The 12,347-nt window shown below is 30.8% G+C and overlaps 1 protein-coding gene across 1 annotated transcript; it reads right to left on the bottom strand.

Moving 5' to 3' along the window:
- Positions 1-572: 572 nt before the first annotated feature.
- Positions 573-11,996, bottom strand: LOC143044424 (cystathionine gamma-lyase-like). Its single transcript, XM_076216438.1, has 12 exons — positions 11,768-11,996; positions 8,089-8,170; positions 7,337-7,432; positions 6,592-6,701; positions 6,163-6,297; positions 5,533-5,590; positions 5,172-5,249; positions 4,093-4,245; positions 3,153-3,274; positions 2,763-2,815; positions 1,857-2,001; positions 573-1,161 (listed from the first exon to the last, which is right to left on the bottom strand). Exons 1-12 carry the CDS (start codon positions 11,909-11,911, stop codon positions 1,156-1,158), a joined length of 1,182 nt encoding a protein of 393 aa, XP_076072553.1. The 5' UTR covers positions 11,912-11,996; the 3' UTR covers positions 573-1,155.
- Between the last annotated feature and the right edge of the window lie 351 nt (positions 11,997-12,347).

The raw sequence follows: 12,347 nt of genomic DNA, 5'->3' as shown, positions 1-12,347 counted from the left end.
AACCCTTAGTTAAACTCATACTGTACATCTTTGATATTGTTGTTACTAAATAACATAAAGTCAAATATGCACAGAGATATAAGTATATAACAAAAAATTGCAAAAGACTTATTTTTAATAATTTTACTTTTAACAAAGAAACACAACCCACATATTTTATAATACAGAAATATCAGACAAAAAGCAAAATGTATACACTTGTCAGAATAAGTGTGGTCCCTTAGAACAACAGACAGTGTCAAATGATCAGATTTGATACAACTTTAAACGCTTGAATAAAACATTTATTAAATACAATAACAGAAACAATTGTAGCACTTTTTAAATGTAAATTATGCAAATAGACTTGTAGAAGTACTTTGATAAATAATAACTCAAGTTGCTTAAAAAAAGATTAACAAAAATACTTCTAACCAGTATGAGATTCTTATAACAAAAATAATGCAGGTATTATTACAATCATTTTTGGGGAATTGTGATCACATAGCCGGATTGTCAAAGTAATTGCACAATCATAGGATTTTGTAAAAAACAAATCTTCTAAAAAGATAATATATGAATGGATTTATTTGTTTTCTTTGACTTGAATATAAAATCTTGTAGTATAGAAAGTAAGTCAAATTTCTGGTCGAATCTGATTATATTTATATATGAAGGATCTCTTAAAACTTCAAGTCACATAATAAATTCTGACATTGATTGAATTACATACAAAATCACATTTCTTTTTAAAAAAAACCCATGCAAAATGATTAACGTATTACATAGTAATAAACATATATAGTTTTTTTGTGTCCATCTGTTTGTTCCATTGTTGTTTATTCATTATTTTTTTCTTATTGACATAAAGAATTATCCTTTTACTCTTAGATTTGAATAACAGTTCTTAAAATATGAATATTTCAAACAGAGATATACATGATCTAATTTTCTGTGACACAACAAAGAACAACAGTATAGCACTGATTTGGGACTAAGTATAACAAAACTGAAAAGAGAAAAAAAATGTTCTAGTATCATCTCCAATACAATAAAATGTTTTTTTTTTCTAGAACTAATAGAAATCAGTAGTGATAATAAATCATTCATATATATGATCCGCAAAAGTATACTATGGAATGGTGATCTGTTCCCCTGAGTTGTTAAGAAAGAAGTTTACACCTGCAAAACAAAAATACAGATTGAGTAGGGAAACAATACAAATAAAATATCACAAATATTCAATAAAAACATTGACATTAGAAACAAATCAGGGATAATATTGGTGGTTATCATTGCATTTTTCTTCACATGTTGAGAATTTTGTGTTGTTTCAATGATTAATTCAGCTCTGTATATTTAGAAAATTTGGGAAGCCAATTCATAGCTGTTCTATAGACAGATGAATGCTTACTATACAACATATAAAACCCACAGGGCAACTTCTAGATATTTAGTTTAATTAACTATTGTTGTTGGTTTGCAGTCTCATTTATGATTACCAAATATTTCATTTTATTTCATTGCAGATGGGACAAAATCTTGAACAGGAAACAAAACACAATGTTCTTTTTTTGAGCTCGAGAATTTAACCTTTAAATACAGCACTACTATCTAGCATGTATAGGCTATAAAGGCAAAAGAAAATAAATTAAGAAGCTCTCCTAAACAATGCTGAAGATTAAAAGGTGTTAGCCATCTAGCTGTAATATTTAATTTTCCTGCACGTCTTTAATCTTATAATTTCTTTAAAATGGACTACATATATTTTGAAATAAAATCAGTTACCAAACTTCAATTCCACATTCTATTTACAGGTAGTGTTTTCTCATTTATATGTTTATCATTCATTCTACAAACAGATAGGTTTTTATTACCACTGAAGCTGCCTTAAGTGCTTGTTTTAAATCTTCTAATATATCTTCTTCATCTTCAATTCCTACAGACAGACGTATAAGTTGGTCTGAAATTCCCAACTCAGCTCTTTCTGATTCTGGTACAGAGGCATGTGTCATTATGGACCTATAAGATAAGATGGATATCATTGATTCATTTATAGTGAATACAGTCGAGATCTTAAAACAAAACTAGTTTTACCCAAAAAACCTTTTCCTACGCTTGTTCAGGTTAAAAAAAACTTGTCAGTGGTACAAATATGTAGTTGATATTATTTCTTAATGTTTTTCGTTATTGGAAGAATTTGGAGTAGACTGCTACCGTTGATAGTTTCTGTTAATTTTATTAAAAAAAAATTCGACAAGAGACAATTAAAAGCTAGACATCTTGTATTGACATCTGTCTATGGTTGATAACAACTATATGTTGACCTCTAGATGCTATTTTGTTTAATTGTGTATCTGACTAAATGACATTCACCCCTCATCTCCTTTTTATCCAAATAAAATTATAACTCAAGTAGCAGGTTTGTCCCTTGGCATCTTCCATTTTTTAAAATATCATAATCCCCTTAACTGATTGTGTTAAATTTCTTACTAACCTATCTGTAAATCACAGATAAATCAAAAGGCAGAAAATAGTAGTCAAACATTTCAAATTGAGTAGAACCAATCTAAGTCATGTAGTCTAAGATGAAAATAATCCGAACAGAAAGGTCTAGAAAATATTTCAGAAAATGAAATAATCATTGATAACAAGCATTTTTTAAAAGGAACTATTGAAAAAAGTTATAAATAATTTACAAGGATAACTGGAACAGTCTTCCTAAAAGTTCTATTATCACATGTCCAATAAACTACATACAAGTTGTTTTGAGTAAAACTTACGGAAGTTCAGCTAAACTTTCAAATCCTCCTAAACTCTCAGCTAGGGTGAAAACCTGTAAAAGAGGTGAGACATTATTTGAATAGAATTTTTAAATGCAATGACTCAAAATCTTAAATGAAAATTACAAAATATTAAAAATATAACGTTCTATTTGATTTATTTTTTTATATGAAAGCCCTACCTTTACCCTTTTAAATCTGATTAAAAATGATTGAAATAAAGTGTCACTTATCAAATCTATGTAAACATCCTGGACATACATTTGGTCAGTATGACTGAACATATAACACTAGTGCCTTTTTTTAAATGTCTTTTTCCACATTTTGTTTTTAACGTTACAATTAATGTTTGTTGGTTAAAATCAGTTAAGTATACATCATTTACTTGACCTTGAGATTTTGAAGGAAAGCTTTAGAATTCTCTAGTCCTCCTTTGATAAAGAAAGTAACCATTCCACTGGTCCCTCTCATTTGTCTTTTGGCCAGTTCATGTTGTGGATGTGACTGTAGGCCTGTATGGAGAAAAAAAATCACATGCTTCAATTTATAAAACATTACCTGCCACTAGGAGTTGCTAAGAGATCTGTCACAAAAAGATAGCCAAAAGTATGATATATACATGTAGAGGAAATATATATATAAAGCATATAACCAGGAAAAATCTAAGAAAATGCATGGCATGATTATCTTACACTTAGCTATATACAACACTAGTCATTCAAATTCTTATAATTATAGATTATCGTTGAGATGACCAATGATAATCTGTTTATTGCTATTTAACCTATGATGACGTTGTCAATTTCATGTCAATTTCATTAACAACGCCAGTGCCTCCTTAGTTTCTAGCGATAATTTTCCATCTGAAGTGAGTAGCATTATATGAAAAATTATCACAAAAACAGATCAAAGGAAAAATGCACAAAATAGCAATAAAAGATCTTATATATCAGAACTAGGTGTTAAAGTGAAACTACTAACAATGCAACAATTTCATGTTAAAAGCCAAACTTGAAATGAATATGATGTATAGTTGCTATAAGAAACCCATTATTGAACATCACTTAACATGACTTATGGTGAAAATAACATCTCTTAATGAGTCAAATAGTGGAAATATCAACAGTAAATAATATGAGAATGCATTATACCTTATTGCTTGACAAATGAATTAAAAACAATAAAGAACACAATAAACCCTCAATAAATCTTGCCCCAGATAAGTTAATAAAGCAGAACAAGATGTCAATGCTGTACAATTTCGCCCGTAGCAAAATGTCCTTGGCAAATCTCACAACATGATGCTTTCCTCCCTTAACTGATGACATACCTGGATGGATGACTTTTTCAACATTAGGGTGTTTTTCTAAGTAATTTGCTACAGCTAACCCATTCTTCATGTGCTCTTTCATTCTAACATGTAAAGTTTTCAATCCTCTGTTAACCAGGAAACAATCAAATGGTGAAGGGACTGGTCCAAAAGCTTAAATATAAATGAAACATATAAAAATACTCTTTTACAGGAGCAATTTACCATGATAATTTTAATTTCTAGCTGTGAAACATTTTATGGCTGTTTTAATGTAAAAATGAGAACATTGTCCCTATAAAATTTTAAGATCATAGTGCGCATTGGACTTTAATTTTTTTTTAACATTATATCCAATCTCACTTTGATTTACAATGACTTCATGACATTTGACTAGACGCAATCATGTTTCCAAACCAATGACAATACAATAAATTAGATAAGCTGTATGCTATAAAGATGCTCAGGATTTCTATAGACAGACAGTATGAAAAATGCTGAACACAATGATAAACTAAATTTGACATCAATACTAGTTATGACGGTATTTATTTGATAGATCTCGAGCACTAAAGTTAGTTTTAGTTTAAACATATTTATTTATAGTGGATTGGGAAACAAGTTTTGCAACTTATATTAATCCCTTATCACTTTGCGGGTGCGAGTGCTGCCTTGTAGCGGCATAAGCCTGCTCTTTTTCGAAATCTACAAGGGTGTCTTTAACGTGCAAGAGATATGGCTCTCTCTTAACTCGGGTCAGCCATTTATCGTCCCCTTCCGATTGACTATCATCGTTTCCTCAAGTTGAATTTTGCTCAATGTTGCATGCCTCATTATGACTTTGATAGGAAAAACAGCAATACAAGCCTTGTTCCTTTGATAATTTCATGTACATAGAGTGATTTTAGGTCATGAATTGGTACACCTTATCCTTTCTTTTCTATTAAAGTACAATGTATTACACTGACATTTGGTATCAATAAAATTTAACTATCAAAAACAAGTAGTACAGATTTATTACAAGTTTAGAGATAATATCAAAACAATAAATTACAGGGGTAAATATACTCTGAATAACAAAGTGTAGAACATTGACATACCATTCTGTAAAAATCTCATTCTCTCACACTTTTCATCACTGTTTGTTGCACAGGCTCCCATTACTGCATCAGAATGACCTAAACAGACAAAAGAAACATTGTCATAAAACTTCATCAAAGGGAGACAGTTCACTCACACAGATAAATCAAAAACAAATACAAACTTATAATCTGTTACTTCTAACAATAATTCTTTTTTTCACCATCAATTTAAAACAAAACAAATAAATCAGAAAAATGATATCAAACAAGTTGTATAGAATAATAGTGATGACTTTCTGTGTCTACCATCAGTTTATTAATCCATTGGAGGTACATGTATATGATCCAAAATAACTGAAGCAGATGTAGTTATACTAACCATTCATGTATTTGGTTAAAGAATGCATCACTATATCGGCTCCAAAATCTAATGGTCTCTGGAAAATCAACAAAGATTTGGTAAAATTTGTTATATTTAGTCATAATCAACATAAAATTGGCTAGCATAGTAATTAAGTCATTAATCATGTTAACATTGGCTATTGTACAAAAAAATATGTATAGGGGCAGATCAATAAAAGGGAAGGCATAATACAACAAAAAAGATTAGAGCCAGCCAGCAGATTGAGGTGATATTTTTTGACAATTTTATCCTTAGCAAATTTATAAATCATAAGAAACATGACCTCCTTACTCTATCCTGGATCCTCCACTGCTGAAGGTATGATACCAGTTTTAAGTTTATTCTCTAGCCCTCAATATCTTTCAAGTATTAAAAAATACAAATATGAGAAAAATTGTTTAAACTCACATTTTTGACAACAGAACAAATCATTAAAAAAAAATTTGGGAGGGAATACAATTTAATTTTACTGCATGCATTCTTTCATTATTATCTGGAATTTTTATTTTAATGCTTAACATTGCTGAATACAATGCCTGAATGTTCTAATGTTTTTCTCTTCTATCTTTTATGTCTTAATCTATAAATACATGAGATGTACTGTACCTGCATACAGGATGACATAAAGGTATTATCCACCACTACAAAGATATCCTGTTTCGTACTGCGTACTACATTTACTACAGCTTCTATATCAACCAACTGCATTGTGGGATTGGTGGGTGTTTCAACCCATACCATCTGAAAACAAATAGTCAAATGCATTTACAGATATGCTACATTCTTTTAACTGTGGACACAATATTCTTGTTATCTATAAGCCTTTTGATTTGTAATATTTATGCAATTATATCAATAAGATTCTATTTTGTAAAAATTTAAACAAATTATTGAACATATTACAATGTATTACAATTCAATAATATTTATATATGAAGTGAATCAGCATTAATGTATCTCAGTTACACAAGAGTAGTAATGTATTAAATTGGTATCCAAGAAAATAAATGAACCAACAGTATTTAAATTACAAACTTTTGTGTTGGCTTTGATTGCTTTCTGGACTTTATTTGCATCAGTACAATCTACAAATGATGTTTCTATACCCATCCTGGAGGCACACTGCTTGAAATAACGGTTTGTACCTGCAAATCAATTTCATTCTTTTAAAAATAAACTGATTTTAACTGAAATCCATTTTCTCAAGGTCATATATTGGCAGGCAAAATTCCTGATCCTGCCTAGCATACAGTTTCCAAATCTGGTTTAAATTTTCTATCATCCATCCTGAATCTGATAGATCATCGCTGAAGAGCTTTCTAGTGTAATTTATCTTTTAACGCATTTTTATTATAAATATATATATAAATGTTTTGTCATTGGATAGTCAGCAAATACCAATCAACTAATCAATATAATATATACAAATGTATATCACTGTTCAAACTGTTGTACCAAAAGAATTCAATTTGTAATTATGTGTATTCAGATCATACATTTAACCATTAACAGCTGCTAGGCTTTTTCAAATATTTTTATTTCAAAGTTGGTCTATAATAGATGAGGGGCGTAAAGGGTATCTGCACAAAATAACACGAAAAAAAATGCCATTTCACGATGAAAGAACAATTGAAAATTTCTTGCACCACATTGATCCTTTTACCGATTTCACGAAACACAGCCTTTATCACGGCTTAAAATGACAAACCATGTTGCACGAAAATAACCCTTTACCACCCTCGTAGATGGATCAGAGAAGTTTATTTTCTACAAGACATACCACCATAGACATCATTCATGCTGACTATATGGTCTCCGACCTGTAGCATATGTGTTATAGCTGATGTACAGGCTAATCCAGATGCGAACACCATTGCTACAATATCAAAGAATATCATGTTTACCCTGACAGATAATAGAACTCATTAAAATTGACTATTTTAATTTACTTACTATCATGACTACTGTTAACCAACTTACTTTAGCATGTAAAAAAGTAACACTCATTTATATCTTTGCACATGCACAATAAATAATTTTGTTTTCAGTAACTCCAAAAGAATATTGCTATGTCTTTAAACACCATAAACAGTTAAATGGATGCATCAAGACTTGGAAAGTAATCAGAGCTTCTTATTTACGGGATAAAGGTAAATTAAGTACTTATCTTAAATTTAAATTCTCATTTGGTAAAGAAACCTATCTATCCTCTATAAATAACGGCAATTGTCAAATTCTTACTAAATTTAGATTAAGTAATCACAATTAAGAGTCGAAACTGGTCGTCATGAACGCAGAGTGAACATGTCAGGTAAATTAGAGAATATTCAACGATGTGAAAGACTTTGTCGATATTGTAATTTGAATGTGACAGAGGATGAACTTCATTTTTTGTTAGAAACATGACATAACACTGCCTAGGTCCTTTAAATATGAAATTGTCATGAATAAGTTTATTAGAGAGAGTGATGTTCATATGACCTGACAATAGTGTTCTCAAGTTGTAGTTTATCTATATAACAGTACACTTACCATGTTTAGCTCCTTCTAATTTAGCTATACACTCTTCAAGGCAGTTCCTGGTAGGATTCCCACTTCGAGAATATTCAAATCCCTAGAAATTAAAATAATTCTACAATGAAGATGGAATGGCAACTGTCTTAAGTAGCGGAAGATATGAAACTCTCCTCATCATGGTGTAAGTTTCTGTCATCTGGTCATCATGAGGGGAGTTTAATCTAATGTCAATCATTGGCCATCTGATTACCATAATTACCGGTGCATTACGTTTGAGCGCATTACCATTACATTTGCACGCAGCTTTTGATTACAATTGCGCGCATTTTTTGACAGGTAAACTCAGGTAAAAGACAGGTAATAATACTTATTTATTTATAATCAGTTCAATTATTTACAAGTATTTCTGTTAGTCTTGGTCCCCTACTCACCAACGATGAGGTGGAAGTGGGATTTCGAGCAAGATAAGTCCGTTTTATTATGCACACGATGATTATTCGTTTAAATCCTTTCACTCTGAAATATTCGCAATGAAGTTAGATGTATTAAGCTATACTACGGAGTTTATAATGATCACTTTATAATTGGTTTTATAATTCAATATGAACAATATATAGTTTGAATTGAGAAATATTTTCAAAATTAATAATTGATAGTCATATTTATTATGAAAATAAAAAAATATATAGTCAATTATAATTTAACTTAATTTTTATTTATATTTTTACCTGAGTTTACCTGTAAAATGAATGCGCGCAAATGTAATCAAAAGCTGCGCGCAAACGTAAAACATTTTAATCCCCAAATGCGTGCAAACGTAGTGCGCCCATAATTACCATATATAAATTTCCTTTTGTGATTAGGGAGCTACCATTTGATTTTTATGGGGGGGCTAGGATGAAAAATTTTGTCCTGCATTTTTTTTTAGCTGTAATCTCTGTCCTGCTTTTTTATTTTTCACTCTGTTCGGTCCTGCCTTTTTTTTTTTAGTTTATCCTCACTTTTTTTTACCTAAATTGTCGTCCTGACTTTTTTTTTTTGCAAGTGTCTCATCCTGCTTTTTTTTTTTACTCAAAACTCCTGTCCTGCCTATTTTTTTCAAATTTCCTCCTAGCCCCCCCATAAAAATTAAATGGTAGCTCCCTTAAAGTCTTAAGGGATTAAAATCGGGATCAGATATAAAATGTTTGGCTGGCTCAAATTCTTTTAGGGAAGCCCTGGTTGAATCCTGTGTATCATTTCATAAAATTCCTTGAACTTTTGACAAAATTATTAATGTCCCATATATCTAATCTGAGACTGTTTCTGAATGTTAGCTGCAAAACAACTAAGAACTATTGGTAAAAATGCATTCTTCACCATAAACTTTTAAATCTACACATCAAGAGTTCAATTTTTGGAAAATGGTTGTTAGATTATGTTGGCTTGTTGAACCTGTGGACTAGATTATATTACAGGACTGAAAGCAATTTTACAAGCCTGGGCTTCTGGGTATCACTATGTGGTTCATCATGAAGACTGTTTGAAATGTTAAAGCTGCTAATGATAAATAGGATCATTAGTATTCAAGGAGTAGAAGTTTATAACTAAGTTTTGGTTTGTTTGGAAAATTTTCCAATTGCTTGGAAGGTGCAATATATTTTCAGAAATATATACAAAAGTAAATAATAAAAGTAGTTGCAACTCCATTTGAGATGTGCAATGACTTTCTTTGTTTTTTTAAATGGTTCCCTGAATAATATATATATTAGTCTGCACCAAAAACTTTTTCATCTACTAGTTCGGACACTAAATATCAAATCTTGTCCCTATATGACTAAATAAAATTTTGAAAATTTTCACTAGTCTGAATCAATATTTACTAGTCTGGGGCATGCAGCTAACGGTGCAGACTGATGTATAGTCAATATATCATAAATTGACCATTTCAAAAATTCTGGTCCATCAAATTTTTCAAGAGATTGTTAACTTATACTCTAGAAGAGGAAAGGATCTTTAGAAATCAGGGGAACAAATATTTTAAACCAAAACACACAAAGGTAAGAATTATATATATGCCAAAATTTCAGCTGTCAAAAATTAAGAAGATTTCATGGCAAAACTGTGTCACAAAGTTCTACCGAAAAATTCTCTCATCTCCAAGTCCAGACGAAAAAAAAGGCTTCAGCATAATGACCTTGTATGAAGAAGTTAAGCAAAAAATAGCTTTTTTACCCCAAGGAACTTACTTTAAATAAATCAAATTTAATCGGTAATAACTGTCCTTTCCTGGATTTAGATATTTCGGTTTTAAACGGGAAACTCCACACTTAAATTTATGACAAAAGAGACAATTTTTCGTTCCCTATTGTTAATTTTCATTTTTAGATGGTGATGTTCCTTTGGCACCATCTTACAGTGTTTATATTTCATAGCTCGTTCGCTATGCCCGTGTCTGTTGTGACGTTTTTTATTTTAACGAACACAATCTATGTATTACTGGTAAATTATTAAACCAGGGATATTGTTACCATAAATTACTTAAAACCTTTACTAAATTTTCCATACATATAAAAATTTGGTTTTAAAGTTTGGTTGTACCTTTAGAAAACTTATTTCAAACAGGATAGCACATCATCATTTTTACAGAAATGTTGTTTACCGTGCCTGGAAATTTAGAAATGATCCTGGTAAACTTATCGCTCCTTTAAATAAGCTTATTCTAAAAGGTTACCAATTCAACACTGTAATAAGATCATTCAATATATTGTTTTTTATCGGTATAAATATTGATTTTGTTATCAGTAAATTAAAAGCAAACTAAATATTACTAGTACATGTATGTTATATACATATACACACTCATGAATCTACAATCTGCCGATACCTGTAACTTGGCATTGCACAAGGTCATGTTTTTCTCTGGCTGTTTATGAAATCTTTACACTAAATCCATTGGATGTTGGATTGATAGTTTAGTCTTAGATGCATGATTTTTTTATTTGTTGTTAGTGGCTTTGAACTAGCTGTTAGATAACTGTGAGTACTCTCAGATCTGTTCATTGTGTCTCTTTGAGTCGGGATCAGGGCTTCCAAAAAATATTTGAACCAGACGGACATTTTATATCTGATCCTGATTTTAATCCCTAAAGACTAAGTCACAAAAGGGAATCATGAAAATCACTTGCAATTGGCCATCCGACCGGCCATCCCAATGATTGACATCAGATTGAAAAAAAGGCGATATTAAAGTTTACTTTGATATTAATTTGATGTTCTGATGTAAACTGTTAAATTGGCAGTACATCAGCGTGCTCATGTCTGCCGAAGACTCTTTCTTTATTTGTGCTAAATGACGTCGTAAAAAACTTTTACTTTAGTTTTAAATCACATTTCTTAAACTGGACGGTCTGGATGTTGACTTGACAATGGTAAAACATGGACCAGAAATGGATATGTAAAATCCGTGTACATTTTCAAAGTAAGTATTCTTCTTTTTTTTTTATATTTGAAGACATCACAATTATTTGAACTAGATCCCAGCCAAAGAACAGATGAAGGTACAATTGTTCTATTTATTGACCTAAATATGTAGACGTATTTTGCTTTGAAATAGAACTGAATAGATGTAAATAATTTAACTGTATTCTTCTGAATGCACGAGATTAAAATATGCTTATTTATTTCTAATTTGTACAAATTAAAAATTGCTCACTGAATGTTCACCAGGTGCTGACTGTTTGAAGGTTGTCGACATGGAAATCAAAGGAACGACAGCTCTGCACTTCCACTTGTCAGGATCCTGTCCAGCATGAGTAGCATCAGTACCAATATGGGGGAATGGTTTGTAACTCTCCATTGTAGTATCACAAGAAATAATCTAACAGGATTTGATTATCAACAACCACGTTTTGAGGTTCAATGACCTTTACCTTTAGAATGACTATTCGTTGTTTTCGGTCATATGTGGTACAAGGGAGAGTACTCAGTTTTGGAGGTGTGTCTGGGGCACACCACAGGTTGATCTATAATTTTTTTTGTGTACTTGTATAAATTTAAGTTTTTTGTATGGTTGAAAAAAATCTCTGCAAAGGTACCAGGATTATAATTTAGTATGCAAGATGAGCGTTTCATCTACATAAGACTCATCAGTGACGCTCATATCAAAATATTTTGACCAAATAATTTATCATTAGTTATCTTCTTCCTAGTCCAAATAATTATGACGTCTTGAAAGGCTATGATATTTTTTTTCTTTGACGCCTTACTTCGAGACGTCATAATTATTTGGACTA

Source organism: Mytilus galloprovincialis, chromosome 1 (genome assembly GCF_965363235.1).
Source record: "Mytilus galloprovincialis chromosome 1, xbMytGall1.hap1.1, whole genome shotgun sequence".
Lineage (NCBI taxonomy): Eukaryota > Metazoa > Mollusca > Bivalvia > Mytilida > Mytilidae > Mytilus > Mytilus galloprovincialis.
The sequence above is the reverse complement of the archived record's forward strand: the minus strand, read 5'-3'. Positions and strand labels throughout refer to the sequence as shown.

Coding starts and splice junctions, on each gene's coding strand:
- LOC143044424 (XM_076216438.1), bottom strand. CDS start 11,911: ATGGAGAGTTACAAACCATTCCCCCATATTGGTACTGATGCTACTCAT. Junction 6,298..6,591: donor CAATCAAAGCCAACACAAAA/GTTTGTAATTTA, acceptor ATTTGTTTTCAG/ATGGTATGGGTTGAAACACC. Junction 4,246..5,171: donor AATGAGATTTTTACAGAATG/GTATGTCAATGT, acceptor TTTATATTTAAG/CTTTTGGACCAGTCCCTTCA.